General features: G+C 31.9%; 2 protein-coding genes across 4 annotated transcripts in view; both read right to left on the bottom strand.

Annotated features, from left to right (window-relative positions):
- Window positions 1-453: 453 nt before the first annotated feature.
- LOC145750369 (heterogeneous nuclear ribonucleoprotein K-like) lies at window positions 454-7,013 on the bottom strand. Of its 2 annotated transcripts, XM_082566392.1 has the most exons (11): window positions 6,863-7,013; window positions 6,063-6,193; window positions 5,817-5,873; window positions 5,459-5,502; window positions 5,297-5,372; window positions 5,035-5,142; window positions 4,827-4,955; window positions 4,339-4,374; window positions 3,937-3,979; window positions 3,514-3,625; window positions 3,203-3,328 (listed from the first exon to the last, which is right to left on the bottom strand). In XM_082566392.1, the coding sequence occupies exons 1-10, from the start codon at window positions 6,882-6,884 to the stop codon at window positions 3,609-3,611; spliced, it is 663 nt and encodes a 220-aa protein (XP_082422518.1). In that variant the 5' UTR covers window positions 6,885-7,013; the 3' UTR covers window positions 3,203-3,328; window positions 3,514-3,608. The 2 variants fall into 2 exon arrangements, with proteins under 2 accessions (XP_082422516.1, XP_082422518.1); XM_082566390.1 differs by lacking the exons at window positions 5,035-5,142; window positions 5,297-5,372; window positions 5,459-5,502; ... (1 more) ...; window positions 6,063-6,193; window positions 6,863-7,013 and adding exons at window positions 454-1,776; window positions 1,874-2,038; window positions 2,131-2,358; window positions 2,523-2,582 and having other exon boundaries at window positions 4,827-4,884.
- Window positions 7,014-7,226: 213 nt separating this feature from the next.
- Window positions 7,227-22,982, bottom strand: part of LOC145751544 (uncharacterized) — a 42,338-nt gene continuing 26,582 nt past the window's right edge. Inside the window, exons 52-75 of one of the 2 annotated variants that reach the window (XM_082567719.1) lie at window positions 22,478-22,677; window positions 22,059-22,149; window positions 21,580-21,747; window positions 21,045-21,188; window positions 20,487-20,768; window positions 19,557-19,736; window positions 18,953-19,149; window positions 17,763-17,922; window positions 17,057-17,273; window positions 16,379-16,540; window positions 15,729-15,854; window positions 15,399-15,546; window positions 14,862-14,976; window positions 14,364-14,458; window positions 13,858-14,035; window positions 13,287-13,470; window positions 12,696-12,814; window positions 12,264-12,374; window positions 11,947-12,108; window positions 11,440-11,718; window positions 8,501-8,620; window positions 8,130-8,202; window positions 7,976-8,016; window positions 7,227-7,863 (exon numbers count right to left, since the gene is read on the bottom strand). In XM_082567719.1, coding sequence (XP_082423845.1) covers window positions 7,736-7,863; window positions 7,976-8,016; window positions 8,130-8,202; window positions 8,501-8,620; window positions 11,440-11,718; window positions 11,947-12,108; window positions 12,264-12,374; window positions 12,696-12,814; window positions 13,287-13,470; window positions 13,858-14,035; window positions 14,364-14,458; window positions 14,862-14,976; window positions 15,399-15,546; window positions 15,729-15,854; window positions 16,379-16,540; window positions 17,057-17,273; window positions 17,763-17,922; window positions 18,953-19,149; window positions 19,557-19,736; window positions 20,487-20,768; window positions 21,045-21,188; window positions 21,580-21,747; window positions 22,059-22,149; window positions 22,478-22,677 — 3,680 coding nt within the window. In that variant the 3' untranslated portion in view covers window positions 7,227-7,735. Of the gene's footprint in view, window positions 7,864-7,975; window positions 8,017-8,129; window positions 8,203-8,500; window positions 8,621-11,439; window positions 11,719-11,946; window positions 12,109-12,263; window positions 12,375-12,695; window positions 12,815-13,286; window positions 13,471-13,857; window positions 14,036-14,363; window positions 14,459-14,861; window positions 14,977-15,398; window positions 15,547-15,728; window positions 15,855-16,378; window positions 16,541-17,056; window positions 17,274-17,762; window positions 17,923-18,952; window positions 19,150-19,556; window positions 19,737-20,486; window positions 20,769-21,044; window positions 21,189-21,579; window positions 21,748-22,058; window positions 22,150-22,477; window positions 22,678-22,982 lie in introns of those variants that run through there. The other variant, XM_082567720.1, reaches the window with a different exon arrangement.

Below are 22,982 nucleotides of genomic sequence, written 5' to 3'. Positions count from 1 at the left end.
TATTATAAGTTTATTTTTGTATTAAATGGGTATACCAAGTTTATTTTTTTACAAATTTAAATAAAGAATCGATTTTTTTGTGTTTTTTTTAACGTTTTTATCAAATTACAGAGGAAAACGCTTTCGCTCTTTTGTCCCATTTTCAAATATTTAACTTTGACAACAACCAACACCTGTGAATTTCGGACGCCTTCTTTTAAATTTAACATAAAAGCTAATTGCATTTAAATTATTTTATTTAAACGAAGCGGTATAAATTACAAACTGACAACAATTTTGTTTTACATTTTTAGTTCAACTAAAACTTTCAAATAAAATAAAATTCAAATAAAATTTAGTTCAAATAAAATTAAGTTCAAATAAAACTTCAAATAAAATAAAATTCAAATAAAATTTAGTTCAAATAAAACTTCAAATAAAAAAATTTAATTCAATTAAAATTAAGTTCAAATAAAATTTAGTTCAAATAAAATTTAGTTCAAATAAAACTAATCAACGTTCTTTAAATTTTACATCGTCTAAACATAAGCTAGTTATACTTATATTACAGATCAACATTTACAAAAACAACCAAACAACCTTAACTTAAAACTTTTCCTTAAAATCCTTTTTTTACACTTTAATAAAAGTCACGGAAAGGCAATTAAAAAAAACATAAAAAAAAGAAAAATTTATAATTTAAAATATGCAAACAGTATATCATATAATCGCCAACAAACTTAATTTAAGCTAATAAAAAAAGTACCTTAAAATAACAATATTTGAATAAATTAGTTATTTTTATGGCAATATTAAAGAACGCCAAGCCAGTAAGGTATACGTGACAATATTTAGCAAAATCACGCGACTTATCTTACGCAATATCAAATATTCTCATGTTACACTCCAGGACAAAACATCAAAATATTTCCACCCAACCAGTTGCTACACACAAGAGCAAAACATCTTTTCACACTTAAGTTAATGTAATAATACTTGTTTATTGTTAAGTAACCTTTCACATAGCCCGGTTTAGTGTTACAAGAAACAAAATTAAAAAGAATTTATATTTTCTAATTAAATAAAGTAATACCTTTTCTACTAATTAATAATCCTAAAAATTTAAAAGAAAAGAAGAGAATGTGATTGGTAATAATATAATCTAGTTTAAATTTAAATAATTAAAGTTTTTATGTAAAAAGTTATTAAACAAACAATATTAAGTAATTATTTCCCACCACCGGATGTCGCTAGTGATTTGTATTTAAATAATAGTCATCAGATAGCTTAAACACGTCACAACAGCACCCCACCTCACCCTTACCCAATCAAGATAATTAAACCCACCCTAATTTGATAAAGAAATGCAACGGAGTCCGAGTACAACCTTTTATCGTTAAAAATGATATTAAACATTAAAGTTAGGTCGTATGTTAAGTTTACTGTATTATTAAAATAAGTATTAATTGAACAAATTCTTCCAAAAAAAAGAATAAGTTTATTTTTCTAAATTTGTTAGTATATTTTTCAAAGTAAAAATACTTCTTATTTTTAACGAGGTTTCTTAACTCTAGTTTAAATTTAAGACTAATTTGTGAGTAAGTTTGACGTTCGAATCTTCAATAGAAGATCATCGGGAAGAGCCTCGAACGCCAGGGACTGCCCCTCGTGCTTTGGGGGTTCGTAACCATGGTTACCACCTTGTCGTTGGTCAAGCTGAAAAGTTGGTTGCTGGGGGTAACCTTGGGGCGAGACCTGGGTCGTGTGGGTGCCGTTGACGGTTGTATACGTCAGAGGCTGAAACAATGAAGTGTTTGTTGTTAGAACGAGTCTTTGTTGTTAAACAATCGTTTTGTTTATTACCACGTTATTACTATTGTGACGTCATACTTACCGCTTCAACGCAACATCTACTACAGCAACTTCTGATTCCGAGAGCATATTCGGTTTTACAACAGTAGGTGGCGCTCACCACCATGAGGATAAAGCTGATGAAAAAGAGGGCGGTACAGAGCAACAAAGTGACGTCAAAAACTTCGAAAACAAGTTGGTCTTGTTCCTAAAATAATTAAACTTTTAAATTAACAACATTTTGGGTTAAAAAAAGGCCTTTTTATTGAGGAAAATGTTGTTGGGGCAAGTTAAAGTTACCTTAAAAGCCGAGCTCCGAGGCAGATAGTTTGGTGTTGGTACGGCTTGAACCTGAAACCTTTCGACTTGTAGTCTGCTGCCATAACCAATATACAACAAGGTCGGAAAACTTAACTTTGGAACACTCAAGAATTCGAGAATCCAAAAGAAAGCAACGAGAACTCCGTAAACAAATGAAGAAATACTTAAAACAGAAGCCCAGATTGCGAACCCCATGTGAAAGTTGATCTGAAACAAAATTTAATATTTGTATCTTAAAAATTAAATATTTAAATAAAAAAACTTTTGAAAATCAATTTTTTATATTTAACAATGTCTACAATTATATTATAAAAAAGTAAAGTTGTTTAAATATTTAACATATTTATTTCAAATAAAATAAAATAGTTTACCCAACGCGTGGTGCCGCTCTTTACACCGGAAGCGATCCCAAAATACCCGGCAATAATAATCTAAAAATTTATTGAGTCAAAAAAACATAAAAAATATTTATTTTTGTAAGATTACAAAATTGCCGGTAGCTTGAAGTGAGTAATACAGATTTAAAGATGCCCGAGGACATAAACAAATTAAGCGAACGTTAATTTTAACTATCTTAAGTTAAAAGTTTGAATCACTAATTTCTTAGTATTTACAGCCAAATATAACTTATATTAAAAATATTGGTAAACACTTGCTCTTCGAACAATTTATAAGATCTTGGACACAGTTTTTATATAAACACTTAAACGGTTTAATTTATATTTTTTCTATATAAATTTATCCTCGATGTGGAAAGTCAAATGCGTGATCTAAACATAGTGTAGCATTTGTTGCCCCGACCCAGTCTCGAGTTGCCTTTAGATGTTTGAAATATTTAGATTATAATTGCCCGATAATTAAGCTGTTGATTAAGTGCTGGCTCAGCAGAAGTTCATATTCTATATATCGCCTTACTTAAGGGCACTAATGCATGAAAGCAGTGGGGATCGAACCCTAGACCCGATGTTCGATCCCCAGTATCATGTTTACTTAAAGCGAGATAATATATATACCGTCTAAGCTCCGTTATAACTTAATATTTTCCCTATACCTTTACGGAGCCAATGAACCCGATATAAGTTGATGGAAAGTTGGCAGTCCCATACTCCATACTGTGACTAGAAGTTGAAAGCACCGTTATAAGTAGAATAATAAACCCGATCAAACATTCAGCAACCTGTCAAAATCATTCAAGTTTAATTGAGAATAAATTTTCATTAAAAAAAATTATTAACCTAAAGTCTTAATAACCTCGAAAAAAATACTGAATTAAAATTAATCCCAAAAATCTAAAACCTAAAAATGCAATTAAAAAATACAATTATAAACCACTCTTTACATTTAAACTTTTAAATAATTTACCCCTAGTTTTCTTAATGTGGCTTTGTGGCTAACTGCAATTGAAGACTGGGGTTGAAGAAATTGTTGCTGAACTGCTGGCATTTTGTCGAGGTATTTCAAAAATTACAAAATCCTAAAATTTTTTAACTACAATATTAAAAATTAACCGATATTTAAAAAGTTAGTCTAATAAGTGGAATATTAAAATTTTTTTTTTTTTTTTGAAATTTAAATTAAAAAGTGCTTACTATGATATCATACTTTTAAATAATTAATAGAACAACGCAAGTCCTTTCAACAAAGCATTTGACTTATGTTCAAAACTTTTTAATTAAAAACAGAAACATGGAAAACAACAAATTATTAACAACAACATAACTTGCACTTATTCCTACATGCTAAAGTTAAGACCTAAAAAAATATTATAATCAGTTGCTTTCATACCTTCCACCTTGGTTGTTGTTCCTTCTATCTCTAAAGTTTCCACCTATAAAAGTTAATTGTTGTTCAATATAGGTTTAATAATACAGAGTTTTGATATCTTCCATCATGGGTTCAATCCCCACTGATCTTATGCTATAGCGCCCTTGAGTAAGGCGCTATAAACGATATGAACTCCTCCTGAGCCAACACTTAATCAACAGCATAATTATAGGGCAACTACAATCTATAATAATTCAAACTGCTCAACGCAACTTAAGACTGGGTCGTAGTAACTGATGTTCATTTATGTTTAGGTCGCGCATTTGACTTTCCTACATCGAGAATAAAGATATATACAAAAAACAAATCATTAAGCAAGCTGATAATTTCTTTAATAAATAATAACAAAAATAGTAATTTTACCTCCGCTATTGTTTCTTTGATTAAATCTGTCCCCTCCTAAAATATCAAAAAAAATTTAAAAAATAAATAAATAGAAATAAAAACAGGTCATAAACTAGGTGTAAACACGCTTGGTTTTCTATTTAAGGTCTTGAGTTTAATTCCGACTGCTTCCATGTGGTAGTGCCCTTCAATAAGAAGCTATAAAAGCTAAGATCGGCAGAGCAACTCAAGACTGGGTCGGGGTGACAAAAGTTTCTCTATGTTTAGACCATTAGTTTACTAACTGAAAAACCCTTACCTAGTCTCAAGTTGATTTTGCCAGATTAAGATAATATTAATTATAATTGCCCGATAATTAATGTGTTAATTAATTTTTGACCCAGCAAAAATGATATCCAGAACCTCTGGTAGTAAAGCCAATCCAAATACAATAATTTGTGCCTACCTCAAATAAAGGCAACTAGGATTAAACCCAAGACCCCACTACAACTTTTTGTAAAACTTACATGTTGCAGCATCTCCAAAATACAACCGACAGCTTTCACAATAGTGCTCTGCTTCCCCTTCACAAAACAAATTCGATCGGTCGACTCGGGACAGCAATTTTGGTTCACTTTAATAACAGCTCCTGTGTCCTAAATGTTTATATTTCGTAAAGTGATTTTTTGTAGTTTTTTTGTAATATTCAATACAATGATAATGTTCACAACTAACCTCTCTCAATTCTTTGATTCTCTTTCCCCCCAGTCCAATAATTGTCCCAGCTTGTGATTTGTGGACTAGCATTCGAACTTGCCCGTAATCATTATCATGATGCATTCTCTATAACAACATTAAGAGATAACAAAGTTAACACAATTATTGGGTATATTGTTTTTAATATTTTAAATATATACGAGCGTTATTTAAAAATTTAATAACATTCTGCAAAATTTTAAAGACTTATTTTTAAAAGGTAATTTTAACAATGAGTTACCTCATTTAGAGCTTCAATTACTCTTCCAGTTAAGTTTGCAGCATTTTCAATAGTCCTTGTTGTAGCTGTTACAATCCTGCATTAAAGTTGGTTAAAAGTAAATGTTAGTTCACGATAAAAAAAAGATAAAAATTTAAACTTTTGTTCACTTTTAAAACCTACCTTTCTACCCCATCACTGTCAGGGACTTGAACATTTGCATTAAACTAGTTTAGTTATTAGCAAAATAAATATATAGGAGATAAATGTTACGTATATTGGAAGTAGTAGGAAGGTTTGGCCGGGAGAGAGTTTGGATTTTTTTGGATTCAAATTTTGGATGAGGATTTGAAATTTGGAGAAACGGCAGATAAAAAGTAAAAAACAAAATTGGTTAGTTTAAAGGTGATATCCGCCGTTTACAACTTACTAAAAGGTTGGAAGCAGTGGGAATCAAACCCAAGATAAGACGAAGCAACTTTAAACACCAACTAACTGCAACTTACTTACATATAACCAAACAGTTTCAGGTTGAACTTACCTGTTTTCTCAATTCCCTGATATTTGTTCCTCCTTTGCCGATAATTGCTCCTGCAGTCTGTGTAAGAATAAAAAATGCCCAGTTTATAAATAGCAAATGGTATCACTAAATCTCATTTAAACAAATCTAAGAATAATATATTTTTGTAATATCTCCTAAAATTGTAATTTTTAAAATTAAATGTCAGCCTAAGAGTGCTAGGATTAAGATCTTTTTAAAACAATTTAGTTTAAAAGTGTTTCTTACATTAAGTGGAATAAGAAGTCGAAGAGTAATCTTGTCCCTCCCATCGCTATGGTAACTCCTAAACCTCTTGTTTCCTCCCTCTTTGTAATCCCCATCCTGGTCTTCCTTGTCCAGTGATCTCTTGGAGGAAGCTGCAAAATAAATCATAGTTTAATGTTTTGTTTTCTACTTGATGTTTTGATGCAGGACTATGTTGATGTTATTAGGTTTTATATTTTTAATATTATAGTTTATATTTTAGCAATAAATTTTTGTTTTGTTTTTATTTATCCTCGATGCGGAAAAGATGCCCTTAGAACCCAAACATGGAGTTAGTTAAAGATCTACTAAAACAAATGTTAACATGTTGCTATGTTCCAGTCATCCATACTGCAGAACTTAAATTTCCTACGCCAGAGAAAATTTATATAATTTTTCGCCAAGTTAAACATCTTATTTGAACATAACTTTTAATGAAATTTACGCCATTTTTTGAGTAATTTACGCCAGATATTTCGGGCAAAACGCGGAAGTTTTGCAGTCAGGCCCAATCTTGATAATAACATAGTAGTTACATGACAGTTTGACATATGATATAAACCATGGTAAAATAAGTTATCAGAAGTTTTGACCTTTAAGAGACTTGGCCAGTTTATTGTGCGATTGTACTAAAACACTTGCTTAAGTAAAACAAATTAACATAATACCAATGACTTAATAGAAATCAATATATAAACATTTTTGAAAAGTGGCCACAATTATTCAATTAATAATTAAAATCCAAGGTCTGTTTATTATAAACAAAGTCTTTTAAAATTTACCGCTTGTTTCTGCCTCAGACATTTCCAAACTTGAATAATTAACGATTAATCCAAAATTAATCAAACTTTTCTTCTAGTTTGTGTGTACAACGTTTAAATCTTGTAGAAATGCAGTAAACTTGGAATTAATTTATTTGTTTTGATATTTTACAACCGCATGCTGGAGCTATTAAGTTCATCTCATGCTACGCGGGTTGCCAAACAAATTAATTAAAAAATATTTTCTAGGTTATCCTCAGTTGAATAACATTTACAAAGTATAAAAACGTAAACAATATTAATCTAAAGCGTTTATTTACATCTACAATACTGAGTTGATGTTTTACATTAAATATTAATTTAGATTTGAACAACAAAATTAGATGTAAATGCATATCATTAATTTTTTTCTGATGTTAAAATTTGAACTTTAAAAAATCAAATGCCTTAAAACATATGCCACTTTAGAAAACACAGTTTTAAATATAATATTGGAAGCTCTTTGATGTTTAAAAATACAAAATAAATTGACATAAAGCCTAAAACAGTGATTTACATTACAGTGTTCTACTTAAAAAGTGCAAAAATATGTCATTTTAAAAAATATTTTGAAACAAAAAATACTTTTTACAAAATAAAAAAATTTAACATTTTGTCCTAGATCAAAAAATTAATTTAAAAAACGCATTAAACAATAAAAATTTATTAAAAATACTGCATTTAAGATTCAAAAAAATTAAAATATATATATGACAAAATATAATTTGTTTTTAACAAGAAAAAGCTAAACTACAACAAACTGTTTATATAAAAGCTTAAAAAACATAACAAAAACATTGTTTAGAATATATTAAAAAAAGCAATACTACGAAAATCAAAGCATTATCCCATACTTTACAACTTATTGTGCGACAAATTCACACTTTCATTCTTCTTGTAACATCTGACAACAGTAACTATAATGACCACAAGCAATATACCACCTAGGATACCGAACACTATTCCAAGAATAGTAGACAACGCTATAAAATAAAATAGGTTAACCATTAATGAAAAATTATAAGGCAATGCTAATAAACCTTAATTGTTAAACTTAAAGTTATTCTATTATATCCAATAAAGACAAATTCTTACCCAAATTCTCGCATCTTGAACCTTCATAACCAGATGGGCAACTAAAACAAATAGATTAATTACTAAACATAAAACTAAACACTTAAAAAATTATTTTACACAAAAAACTTCACAAATAAGTATAAGCTTGGAATATAAAAACATATGTTCTTACGTGCAAATAGGAACCAATGTTACAGTATTGATGCAAGTTGCCCCATTTAAACAATATCCACTCTGGCAGTTTCCTACAGTAAAATGTTATTATTAAACTTTAAATATAACTTGAGCTAAATTTTCAAAAAAACCTTTCTTACAAAAGACACTATAAACACTATAAACTTCTACCAAGTCAAAAACCAATCAACAACTTAATTTTTGACCAATTATAATCATTAATATTTCAAAAAACAAAGCCAGCTTAAAACTGGGTTAAGGTAACTGATGTTACTCTATCTTTAGGCTGTAAAGTCGATTTTCCACAACAAGAATAAAGTTATTAACTTTAGAATAATACTAAATTATAAACTTTAAAAAGTCACTAACCAGTACAAATTCCGGTATTAACATTCACAAGGAATCCTTCGTTGCAATCACACATATAACTTCCGATAGTGTTGACACAAACAGCGTTGATACAAGTCGCTGTCTCACATTCATCAACATCTGAACATTAAAAGTTGGTTTTGTTTAAAAAGTCTTGGTTTAATAACAATAATAATACTTTATTAATATATTGTTTTGCAATATATTTCATTATCTGACTTTCAACCTACCAGTAGAAGTAGTAGCAACATTAACTGACTTTTAACCAACGACTATTAGCGACATTAACTGACTTTTAACTAACAACTTGAAGCGACATTAACTGACTTTTAACCAACAACTAGTAGCGACATTAACTAACTTTTAATTTACCAGCAGTAGCGACATTAACTAACTTTTAACCAACGACTGGAAACGACATTAACTAACTTTTACTCAACGACTGGAAGCGACTTTAAGTGACTTTTAATTTACAAGCAGTAGCAACATTAACTAAGTTTTAACCAACGACTGGAAGCGACTTTAACTGACTTTTAATTTACAAGCAGTAGCGACATTAACTAAGTTTTACTCAACCACTGGAAGCGACTTTAACTGACTTTTAACCAACGACTGGTAGCGACATTAACTGACTTTTAACCAACGACTGGAAGCGACATTAACTAACTTTTAACCAACGACTGGAAGCGACTTTAACTGACTTTTAATTTACCAGCAGTAGCGACATTAACTAACTTTTACTCAACCACTGGAAGCGACTTTAACCGACTTTTAACCAACGAGTAGAAGCGACTTTAACTAACTTTTAACTTACCAGCAGTAGCGACATTAACTAAGTTTTACCCAACGACTGGAAGCGACATTAACTAACTTTTAACCAACGAGTAGAAGCGACTTTAACTAACTTTTAACTTACCAGCAGTAGCAACATTAACTTACTTTTAACTTACTAGTAGTAGTAACATTAACTGACTTACCTGTAGTAGTAACATTAACTAACTTTTAACTTACCTGTAGTAGTAACATTAACTAACTTTTAACTTACCTGTAGTAGTAACATTAACTGACTTTTAACTTACCAGCAGTAGCAACATTAACTAACTTTTAACTTACCTGTAGTAGCAACATTAACTGACTTTTAACTTACCAGCAGTAGCAACATTAACTAACTTTTAACTTACCAGCAGTAGCGACATTAACTAACTTTTCACCAACGACTAGAAGCGACTTTAACTGACTTTTAATTTACCAGCAGTAGCAACATTAACTAACTTTTAACCAACGACTGGAAGCGACTTTAACTGACTTTTAATTTACCAGCAGTAGCGACATTAACTAACTTTTAACCAACGACTGGAAGCAACATTAACTAAGTTTTAATTTACCAGCAGTAGCGACATTAACTAACTTTTAACCAACGACTAGAAGCGACATTAACTGACTTTTAACCAACGACTGGAAGCGACATTAACTAATTTTTAACCAACGTCTGGTAGCAACATTAACTTACTTTTAATTTACTAGTAGTAGTAACATTAACTGACTTTTAATTTACCAGCAGTAGCAACATTAACTAACTTTCAACCAACGACTGGAAGCGACATTAACTAATTTTTAACCAACGTCTGGTAGCAACATTAACTTACTTTTAATTTACTAGTAGTAGTAACATTAACTGACTTACCTGTAGTAGTAACGTTAACTAACTTTTAACTTACCTGTAGTAGTAACATTAACTAACTTTTAACTTACCAGTAGTAGTAACATTAACTAACTTTTAACTTACTAGTAGTAGTAACATTAACTGACTTACCTGTAGTAGTAACATTAACTAACTTTTAACTTACCAGTAGTAGTAACATTAACTAACTTTTAACTTACCAGCAGTAGCAACATTAACTAACTTTTAACTTACCAGCAGTAGCAACATTAACTAACTTTTAACTTACTAGTAGTAGTAACATTAACTGACTTACCTGTAGTAGTAACATTAACTAACTTTTAACTTACCTGTAGTAGTAACATTAACTGACTTTTAACTTACCAGCAGTAGCAACATTAACTAACTTTTAACTTACTAGTAGTAGTAACATTAACTGACTTACCTGTAGTAGTAACATTAACTAACTTTTAACTTACTAGTAGTAGTAACATTAACTAACTTTTAACTTACTAGTAGTAGTAACATTAACCGACTTACCTGTAGTAGTAACATTAACTAACTTTTAACTTACCTGTAGTAGCAACATTAACTAACTTTTAACTTACTAGTAGTAGTAACATTAACTGACTTACCTGTAGTAGTAACATTAACTGACTTTTAATTTACTAGTGGTAGTAACATTAACTGACTTTTAATTTACCAGCAGTAGCAACATTAACTAACTTTCAACCAACGACTGGAAGCGACATTAACTAATTTTTAACCAACGTCTGGTAGCAACATTAACTTACTTTTAATTTACTAGTAGTAGTAACATTAACTGACTTACCTGTAGTAGTAACATTAACTAACTTTTAACTTACCAGTAGTAGTAACATTAACTAACTTTTAACTTACTAGTAGTAGTAACATTAACTGACTTACCTGTAGTAGCAACATTAACTTACTTTTAATTTACCAGCAGTAGCAACATTAACTAACTTTTAACTTACTAGTAGTAGCAACATTAACTGACTTACCTGTAGTAGCAACATTAACTAACTTTTAACTTACCAGTAGTAGTAACATTAACTGACTTACCAGTAGTAGCAACATTAACTGACTTACCAGTAGTAGCAACATTAACTGACTTACCAGTAGTAGTAACATTAACTGACTTACCAGTAGTAGCAACATTAACTAACTTTTAACTTACCAGTAGTAGTAACATTAACTGACTTACCAGTAGTAGCAACATTAACTGACTTACCAGTAGTAGCAACAATAACAGACTTACCAGTAGTAGTAACATTAACTGAAGCAATCTCAGTTGAGACCACATTTCCATCAATGTCATTAGCCGTCCCCACTACATCTACAACATAAGTAGTACCCTGGGTCAACCCAGTTACCCCGATACTTAAAATCCCGTTGACATGTGTTGAATGCAAGAGCACGAGGGGTTCCTGGTCGGTGATTGACACAGTGTAGTCAATACCCCTGTCCAGAGCATCAAAGGTTACTGCGAACGAGGTTTCTTGGATGTTATTGATTATAAGTTGAGAAATGGAAGGATCTGGAAGAATTTAAAGTTTGTTAGAAAATTTGGTTTAGTAATACTAATGATTTCATTTTATTATCATATTAAGTTTATTAATGTAAATGTATTACAAGTAATAAAAGTCTTAAGGTAAAAAAAAACTATTGTGTTTTTAAAAACATCTTTTTTAAAACAAACAAGAAAAAACTCAGAAATTTTTTAAAAATAAATAATAAAGCCTTTTAATTTAAATAATAAACTAACTTGTCGATCGGATGAGGGGAGAAGAATAATCTGAATAAGCAACCCCATCTGTCCCAGCCAGGGATCGAACTCGGAAGCTACAGACTCCACCACTTGGAAGGTTTGTTACAGTCACAGTGGTTGATGTGGTTGAAGTAAACATAGTGTTGCTTCCACATGAAGCTGAGTGAAAACAAGGACAAAATTGTTTCACTTAAATTTTATAAGTTAATAATATCATTTTGTTTAAAAAAACAATTTTAAAGCCGTTTCAACTGCTTTAATTTAAACATGATGTTTTAAAAATGCATAAATTCGAAACATTACATTTAATTTACCTTCAACTTCATAGGAGCGAGCATTAGCAACAGGATCAAAGCTTAAACTTAAATTTGTGGTGCCTGTTTGGCCACTTACTGCCAGGTTGGTTGGTGCACTGGGCTTCGTCACTGCAAGTTCAAAGTTAGTTTAGATATTTTGTATAAAAATGCATCAACATGCACGCATTAAGTTAAAAATAAAACACAATTCAAGAATGAGCCATAGAATTAATACTATCACTGTGTTTAGGTGGAGTAAAATTACTAATTTTTAAAAAATTTACGACCTAAACATGGGGTCCCATTTATACTCTGAGCAAGTCTCGTATTGACTTTGGTACTTTGGGATATTATAGATTATAATTGCCCGGTAATTAAGCTGCTGATTAAACAATCAGGACCAAACCCCTGAGGTTAGGGTTACGTAATATACATCTAAACTGAACTTACAAGCAGCCACTCTTGTGTAGGTGGCAGCATTAAGACCCCCGGCTGAAATAACCGCATCCGTTGCTGTTGCATCATCGGTGTTTAAGGATGCCTCAGCTGATGCTACCACACTTCCACTCCTGCAAGTAATTAGTGATTGGTTAAGGGTAGATGTAATTACTTTACCACACTGTTACTTGATTTAGGTTTGTTCTATTGTATAGTAATGTATGTAACTCAAGCCTAAGTTTAATGACCAAGCATTGGTTTTTAACCTAAACTCAATATTAAGTTAAAGAAAAAAAATAAAGTTAACTCCCCACTGCTCTTATGCTATTTATAGCACTTTTAAGTAAAGCACTATAAACAGTATAAACTCCTGCTGAGCTAGCACCTATTTAGCAGTGTGATTATCGCGTTATTATAATCAATAATATCCTAAACTGCAACAGACAACTTAAGACTGGGTCAGGGTAACTGATGTTACTCTATGTTTAGGTCGCGCATTCGACCTTTCCACATCGAGAATAAATATATAGACCAAAAAAAGAGTAATTTTTAGTAAATTTAACTGTCAATGATTTAGAGATAGAGGAGAATAAAATAACTAACACAAATTGAACAAAGTTGAGTCCATTAATTGTAACTTGATTTCCACCATGTTGAACAGACAACCCATTAGCTAAAACATCGTGATGTAGGTTGATGAAAGATAGGGTGTCAGGGTGGGTAAGGTCGCTTAAATGTGGCTCAAAAGTGGTGTCAATTGTTATAACAAGAGGCAAGGTGATAGCGTCTAAAAACATAAGTAAAATAGGTAGCATCAAAACAGATATATATATGTATGTTCAATTTATAGACTTACAAAATAACTGAAACTGTCGTTTGTGGTGTGCGGGTAAATAATCGCTGGCAAATATTAGTTCAGAATTGTGACCATATTACAACAATTAAAATCCAACCTTAAAGCAAGCTATCAACTAAAAGTTAATTTAAACTAAACTGGCTTAATTAAGCTAAATCTTAAGTGACAGAAGTTACCAAAAAAATTTGAGCTAACTTAAACTAGCATACAAGGCTTAGAACATAACTACAGAATATTCAAAAATAATAATAAAACATTATGTTTAGAAACAAATGTATTAAGAAATAAAGTTTCCATATCGAGTATCATTAAACTGACCTGTAGTAGCATTAACTGGGCTGCTGTACTCAGTATTAGAGTAAATCATGGCAAGACCTTTAAGTTTAGTGACCCTGGCTCTCACCACATATTCAGTATTAGGGTTCAAACTTTCGATCAATATTGTTGGAGAGCTTGAATCATGAGTGGTTGATCCACTGGATGATGTAAGTTCAACCTAGTGAAGAGAGGTTAAAGTGTTTACCAATTTTATTGAAATTTAAATGCAAACTTTTTACAGCAAAAAAAGCCCAAAATTTTTAATTTTTTTTCATTTTTCACAGCTCCCATGCTGTGGTGCCATTAAGTAAGGCACTATAAGTGGCGTGAACTACTGCTAAGCCAAAAAACAATCAGCAGATTAATTATCGGCCACTTATAATCTATAATATCACAAACTGCTAAAGTCAACTTGAGACTGGGTCGAAGTAGCTGATGTTACTTTATGTTTAGACTATAAAGTCAACCTTCCCACATCAAGAATAAATACAAATAAGTAGCCCTACCTGATAACTCTCGTACACCCAACCAGGGTCAATCAACACCAAAAGTGAGTTGTCGGTTGTTACCAGCACAGTTACTGGGCCAATGTACGGGTTAACTACAAGATAAATTAAAGGTTTAAAATAAACAAGTGTTTACTAAAAAGTGTTAAATTTAATTTAAGTGCCCCGTGTGATCTGTGTTATGTTTTTATTTTGTAGTGACTTAGTTCTTAAGTATGCCTTAGTTTTAAAATATAGTGATTTAAAATTTTATTTTAAAACTTGCTAATTTAGTGTTTTAAATGATTTTAATGCATTTTAAAATCTAATCCACAGAGGTGACTTATTATGTAGCCTTAAGAGCAATACCAAACCAATTATCAGGTTAATTAACCCATTTTATAATGACAATAACAAATATGCAAAAAGTGAAAGACTGTCAGTGTAGTTAAATAAATCAAATTGTTCTTATACCAACATAGAACTACTTAAGCCCTTAATATACCAACTCCCACTTACCCACACAAAGTGATCCAGGCTGACACCTACAATAATAAGCTCCAATTGTGTCGATGCATTCTGTATTTGCTTCACAACTATCAGGACTCAAACATTCGTTAATGTTCACGCAAGCCTGCAACATTTAAACAGCATTTTTTATAAGTGAATATGATTTTTGTATATATCTTAATCCTAGAAGTGGAAGGGTCGAATGCACGACCTTAACATAGAGAGTAACATCAGTTACTCCGACCCAATCTCGAGTTGCCTGTGGCAGTTTGGATATTATTAATTATAATTGCCTGATAATTAGCTTAGCAGAAGTTTATAGCGTTTACCGTTTACAGCGCCTACTAAAGGAAGCTACAGTATAAAAAAATAGGTTTAAACCCAGGACCTCAAGTAGTAAAGTCAAGTGTTTTAACCACTACATCATGACCCTGGTAACTAAAGCACAGTAGTAGTAAAGCACTAAAAATGGAAGTGACTTGATAATAAACTACATTTCCCTTTTGCCTTTATATTTTTTAAAATGCAGTAAGAACTTAAACTCACCCCATCTGAACTTGTGTACCCAGCAGCACAATCACATCTGAAACTCCCAACCAGCTCAACACAAATCTCCCCAGCCCCACTGCAAGAATTAGGATCCTGGCATTCCTGGGTGTCCTGACAGGCTCCGTTAACCTCTGTGTAACCTGACCTGTTGGAGAGAGGAATATTTACTTCAACATTCAAGTAAACTTATAGTAAAACATAAAGGATCTTATAACTGGATTAAAATTAAATAAATCATTAAATTAAAAAAAAAGTTTTTTATGGCAACCACATTATGTATCTAAACTCTTAATAAAACAAATTAGTAAAATACAAGCTAAAATTTACCTGCATTGACACTCATAGAAAGGTTCCAAATTAAAGCAAGTTTGAGTCTGTCTGTTACAATTATCAATCCCCAAATCACATTCATTTAAGTCAACACATTCTGAGAAGGGGGAAGCCCCTGCTGGTCTGTGGTAAGTTATTGAATTTTATTTAGTTTTAAATGAAACTTGGTTAAAAAAAAATTAGTATAGTTATATATTGTAACTGTACAAGCAGCTTGTCTTTACTACATGAGGTCCTGGGTTTAATCTCTACTGCTTTCATGCTATAGCATCTTTAAATAAGGCGCGATAAACAATATAAAATTCTGCTGAGACAAAACCAATCAGCAGATTAATTATTAGGCAATTATAATCAATAATATCCCAAACTGCTAAAATAGACTTGGGACTGTTGTAGTAACAAATGTTACTCTATAGTCTATGTTGAGGCTGTGACACCACCTTTCCCCCATGCTGTAGCGATAGTGCTCTAACTTGTATAACGCCACCAAAGCCAAAATATAATCAGCAGATAAATTATCAGGCACTTATATTTAATAATATTCCAAACTGCTAAAGTCAACTCGAGACTGGGTCGGAATAACTAATATAAATCTAACATAGCATCATTTTATAGCATCCATTAAATTTTAAACAAATTAAATTTACCTCGTATAATTTTGCTTGCATGCACAGGTAAAAGTGCCTACCGCATTGACACAAGTTGAAGTTTCTACCGTGCAGTTATTGGTCGAATCCCCCAAGCATTCGTTTACATCGTCACAACTTGAGGTTTCGGAGTTCATCACAAATCCAGCATTACATTCACAACTGCAGAGAAAATTAAATATACTGAAATAACAGAAAATTTGATATATTTTAAATTATCATAAACTAGTAAAAAAAATGAACTTTAATAAAAATTTAAATATAAGATTGGCAAACATTTTATTTTTGTAACATTTGCACAGATTTCTACACTTTTTCTAATCAAATATAAATAATTTAAACAACCTTATAATTTATATTTGCCATAAAACCAACTTGTTTTGAACATTTTATATCAGTTATTGGGATTCACATAAGGGTCCCACTGCTCTCATGCTGTAGCGCCCTTTAGTAATGCAGTATAAATGGCATTAAATCCATCTAAGCTAACACTTAATCAGCAGCTTAATTATCGGGCAATTATAATCTTTAGTAACCAAAACTGTCACAGGCAACTCGAGACTGGATCGGAGTAACAAATGTTACTCTATGTTTAGGTCACCCATTCGACCTTCCCACATCAGGGATAAAGATAAATACATTAAATGTTGTTACTTAATAATAAAGAACAAAACTTACGTAAAACTTCCAACTGTGTTAGCACAAGTTGTGTAAGGAACGTTATCACAAGCCCCAGTTAAGCATTCATCAACATCTTCGCATGTCGTGTTATCAGATGCAACAACTTGAAACCCTTCATTACAGGAACAAACAAATCCCATGTAAATTCCATCGCAAATATGCTCACAAGGTTCATCGGCACAGTAGTCAATGTTGGTGCAATTCCGACCATCACCTAAACACAGAAGTTTTATTATAAACTAAAGTTATTTAATAAACACTCAATTTATAACTAAATAGTTTAAACAATAATTGATATTTGATCACCACACAAGGTTTAGTGTTCATTAGTCACTGCTTTCATGGCATTTTTGCAAAATCAATTAAATTTGCAGTCTCGTTTAAAAATTAAAAGTTTTGCTAAAATTCATAGAACACTTTTTTAAAGCTATTTATCCTCAATGTGAAAAGGCCATCTTCACAGTCTCGAGTTGACTTTGGCAGTTTGGAATATTATTGATTATAATTTTCAGATAATTAAGCTGCTAATTAAGCCATGGGTTGGTGGAAGTTTATACCGTTTATAGCTCCTTACTTAAGGGCTCTATACAGCTAGGGAGCAGTAAGAATCAAACAGGTTCTCATGCAGTAAAGCCAAGTGTTTTGACCACTACGCCACACTGCCCCAACCCGAGTACATGGGGTACTTATAACCCCAACCCACCTGTTGTCCCTGGGGGGCAATCTCCACAAGTCTCCCCAGTTTCAGGGGCAGCGTTATCAGTGCAGGTTACATTGTTAAAACAAGCAGCCAATAAACATCCATTCAAGTCCTCGCTACAATCGTCACCTGTCCATGCTTCAGTACATTCACATCCCACTATCTGTAAGTAGAAAGTTAACATTTATTTAACAAAGTAGAGACAGTTGTAACATTTTTAAGTAATTATTTTTTGCAAATTTAAGAAAATCAGCATGTATTAAACAAAGGTGGGCACAGAACTAAATAAGTAACTCAATAAAATGATATTTTTTAACAATACAGGCCGTTAAATACATCAAGGTACGAATTAACGTTTAAAAAACATTTCGCTAAAAATGAGGTCGCATTTTTAGAGCAATAATTAGGTTCAATTCATAATCTTTGTTTTTTTATAATACTTGACGTGTTGCGTGGCATTTTTAAAATGCAACGTATTGTTAAACACTCGTTAATAATATTTCGCACAAAAAACGAAACATTTTTGATTACTTTAAAGCTGTGTTAAGTATTTAAAAAATTGCGCAACAACTAAACGAACTCAGGAGCGAAATTTACGCATTGCCAAAATATGGAAAGTTATTGTTATTATAACCTACATTTACGCAGGATTATGTTGATGTAATTATAAATGTGTGAAACCAGTTAAAAATAGATCGTAAAAATATACAAATATACACAAAAGTTTTAATGTAGGTTGAACTTTTTTGCTCGATTCGCTAATTCTAATATAATTGTGAAAAATGATTCGCTAATTTTAAAAAACGATTCGCTTTTAGCGAATAGCGATCCGTTATTTCGTTCCCTGTACATAGTTTAAAAAATGAGCAATGTTCAAAACCCGATAAATGATAATATTTGTATATATCCCTATTTTAGCATGATATGATTAAAAAAAATATTAAATTAACAAACTTCATTTAACGAAAGCGCAATTTAATCAAAAGTTAACATGACCGATAAAAATTTTTTAAAATTAACATAAAAGTTAAATTTTAATGCAAAAGTTAACTTCTTTATTTAATGATTAACAAATTAGACTTTTGGTAACATACACTTACAGCATAAGTAACATAAAGTATCAAACTTTAGCATAAATATTACTAAATACTCATCTAGTATTTACATACAAACTAATCAATATTTCTCCTGACCTGATAATTAGCAGAACCCAGAATATTTTCCCCATACATACAAATCCCCGCATTCTGACAAACACACAACTTGATGTTAACAGAGAGCATTGTTGTCCCATTGTTCGCATCAGTGGCAAGTATTGTTAAACTAAAGTTGGATTGTGATGTAATAATGTTATCAGCCGTCGTTGGAGCAAATGTGACATCACCAGAAGCTGTAAAAAAAATTGAAAATACAATTTTGTTAAATTTTTTCTGCTGACAATGTGTTGTTGTGCAAAAAATACTTGGCTTTACTACACGAGGTTCTGGGTTTGATCCCCAATTCTTCCATGTTATAGTGTCCCTAAATAAGGCGTTATTAACCTGCCAATAACAACTTGAGAACATGTTATTTAAAATTAGGCATCTTTAGAATATATAAACTTTGAGTCTGCAATACTTGCCTGGTTTCATAATACAAACTTAGTTATTAAACAAGGTTTTAAAGTTACCTTTCACACCAAAAACAAATTGCAAAATAAATTTAATCTTTGTACTACTTAAACCAAGTGTTAAAATACATACCAATAAAATTTTTCAACTAAAATACCTCTTAATTATAAACATCTAACAAACTTACTGGCATTAATGGTTGCACCAGGCACCATATTATCTGGGGATAAAATGAAAGTTATTGCATCATTATCAGCATCAGCCGAAGTGAACGTAAGAGTGTAACTCATACCCACCATGACTAACAAGGTGTCACCATTCTCAATGTCATCTGTTGCATCCAAGGTTAATGTGGGTGGAGTGTTGGCTAAAACATAAATTTTAATTTAGTTTTATTTTATATTTAACTTCTTCTCCAATCATAAAAAAGATAAGTACCGACAGCGTGGTGTAGTGGTAAGAACATTTGCTACACCACACCCGAGGTCGTGGATTAAATTCCCACTGATCTTATGCTGTAGCGCCCTTGAGTATAGCGCTATAACAGTATAAAACTCCTGCTGAGTCAGCACTTAATCAGCAGCATAATTATCGGGCAAATATAATCTATAATATCCCAAAATACCACAGACCACTCGAGACTGGGTCGGAGTAACTAGATTACTCTATGTTCAAGTCGCGCATTTAACTTTTTTCACAAAAAAAATAAGTCTTACTAAATAAATTTACAGTATGGAAGTATAGCATTACAAAATAAGGCCCCTGTATTTATATAATTTTTTATTTCTATGGTTTATCCTTGACAAAGCTGACTTAAAAAGCTGACTTAAAATCCTAGGTTGCTATTAGTTACCCCACCCAGTCTTGAGTTAACTTTGGCGAGGATATTATGGATTATAATTGCCCGATAATAACACTGCTGATCAAGTGCTGGCCCAGCAGGAGTTTATACCGTTTATAGCACCTTACTCAAGGGCGCTACACCATGAGATCAGCGAGGATTAAACCCACGACTTCATGTAGTAAAATCAAGTGTTCTAGCCACTACAACATGCCATTAGTGTTTATACTGATATTTTTAATTAGAAGCATCTTAAAATATTTAAAATAATCTCACCGTTACTCCTCGAATTTCCATCCGACATTGAATTATCAGTCATCGTGTTTTGTCCAATCTCGGTTCGATTAGTTGTTAGAGTATCGTACAAACATGTTGTAGATATCACCTCGCCACTTGTACAACCAGCTAGGATGTCTGCAAAACCTCCGTCATCTCGTTGAGCTGCAACTAGCTCCTCCAAGAAAGCTGGTTCAGTTGGGTTTGCTGGGTTATGGTGAGCATAGGTGTCCCCATTTGTCCCACTGTAGACAAATATACTGTCTGCTTCACTAACTTGCCCTGTAATGATAGAAATAAACAAAGTTAACTAATATAGTGTAAGAATATACAACCAACAGTAGAATGAACATTATGCAGCAAATAACAGTAATTTTTTAATATTTTTATTTTTAAATTCTTTTACAATATATAGATTATAATCTACATTAAAAGTTTTGCAATTAAGCAAAAGGAAATTGTTGCATTTTTGACCTTAAAGTAAATTAAATTTGAAACTTAATCTTGAACTTAACCATTCAATATTTGACACGTTATTAAACTTATTTTCAAACTCACAAGTTTGTCCGAAAGCATAAACATCTCTCTCAATAAAAGTTCCTTGCAGAATATCAGTATTTTCGGTCACTCCAAGTGATTCCAGATTGAGGACCGTTCCATCAGCATTTGTAAAATCATTCGTTTGATCTCCATCCCAGACCCCTTTTTTATAAATATGAATATTTCAATAAAGATAATTTTTTAGTTATGGCTTCACTACATGAGGTTTAAGTCCTACAGCTACCAAGTGGTGTTCATGGACAGCTTGTTGTAGTGATTAAAACCATCGTTACACTACATAAGGTCTTGGGTTAGATTCCCACTGCTCTCATGCTGTAGCACCCTTGAGTAAGGCGCTATAAACGGTATGAACTCCTGCTGAGCCAGCACTTAATCAGCAGTATAATTATCGGACAATAAACTTTAATATCCCAAACTGCTACAGCAACTTTTGGCTGTGAAGTCTTTCTTTCCACATTGAGGATAAATACAGTTTAAAAATTGACAATAAAATTTTTTTTGTTGTACAGAATTTCCCTAATTAGTTATCCACCTAGTAACCCTTTCGCATCTCCCCCTCGCAATTCATCATCCCCTGTGAAGCCCAGAGTGAGGATAAAGTCTTGTGCGGTGACCGAAAGCTGATTGGCTGAATTCTGGAAGGTTGCCATGTACCTCCCACTCTCCGATGTAGCCGTGATCTCAGCAACAGTTTGAGGAACTTAAAAGTAAAATATTTAAAGAATAAAAGATTAAAGTTATGAGCTGGGTTAGTATAAAAAACTTAAGCTGTTTAAATCTATAAGTTGTATACAGCTTAAATCCTTCATCCTAAAATGTCGGTTAAATAATGTTAGGTTTGAAGACCAACAACAGTCTTAATATAATAAAGCTTAATGGAATTATAATGTGTAAGTGTAATTTATCACAGGCAATTGTAGATGCAACCATTTTATGACAATAAATTTGCGACCAAAAAAACAGGCAAATAAACTACTCGTTTTTATACTAACAATAAGGTTTAAATCTTACCATCAGGATTTAGGTTAGTTTGAATCTCCCCATCAATTTTGATGATAACTCCATTACCAGTTGCATTGTTGAAATCTATCTCAAATTGAACCTAAAATAAAACAAAAATTTAAAATATATTAAAAATACACAAACAAAATTAAACATGAAACACAAGTAAATGTTCTTTAGCCATTTTTTTTTTCTTTTCTTTTCTTTTTGGCAGAAAAGGAGTTCATACCATTTATACCGCATTACTTAAGGGCGCTACAGCATGAGATCAGGGGGGATTAAACCCACGACCCCATGTGTGGTGTAGCAAGTGTTCTTACCACTACACCATGCTGTCGGTTGTTTGTAGTGCAAAGGTAAATTTTTGCTGATGCCATATTATGACAAATGAGTAAAAAAGCAGCGATATAGCAGGCTTATAAACCCACCACTCCTGAAGTGCTATCCTGCGCAGCAAAAGCAACGAACGAAGTCGCATCAGAGTCGGTCCCATCTTCTTTTTCCACCCGCTTTGTCCTCGCTTGCAACCTAAAAGTCTCGGAGGAGATGTGATGGTACTCACCCAAGCCGTTGAAAGTGTAAGTTACCCCGTCACTTGTTGTGATATGGGGGTCACCAAAGTTCCATGCTGGTAACAGAACACAATTTCACATTTAAGTTATATTTAAAAATAGTGCTTTAAACCATTTTGTAGTTTAACTAAATTCGTTAAATTTTAATTATAAAAAGTTGTATTACCAATTAAAAGTTATTTAAAAAAAATTTAGTTTATTTAAAAAGCAAATTTAGCTTATTTTTATATTCAAGTATAAAGTGCTATAAACAGTTTAAACTACTGCCAACCCCAAAACCATTTGGCAGAATAATTAACAGAAATATATAATCAATAATTTTCTAAACCACTTAAGTCAACTCGGGAAAGTTAATTCATAA

Source organism: Corella eumyota, chromosome 4 (genome assembly GCF_963082875.1).
Source record: "Corella eumyota chromosome 4, kaCorEumy4.1, whole genome shotgun sequence".
Lineage (NCBI taxonomy): Eukaryota > Metazoa > Chordata > Ascidiacea > Phlebobranchia > Corellidae > Corella > Corella eumyota.
The sequence above is the reverse complement of the archived record's forward strand: the minus strand, read 5'-3'. Positions and strand labels throughout refer to the sequence as shown.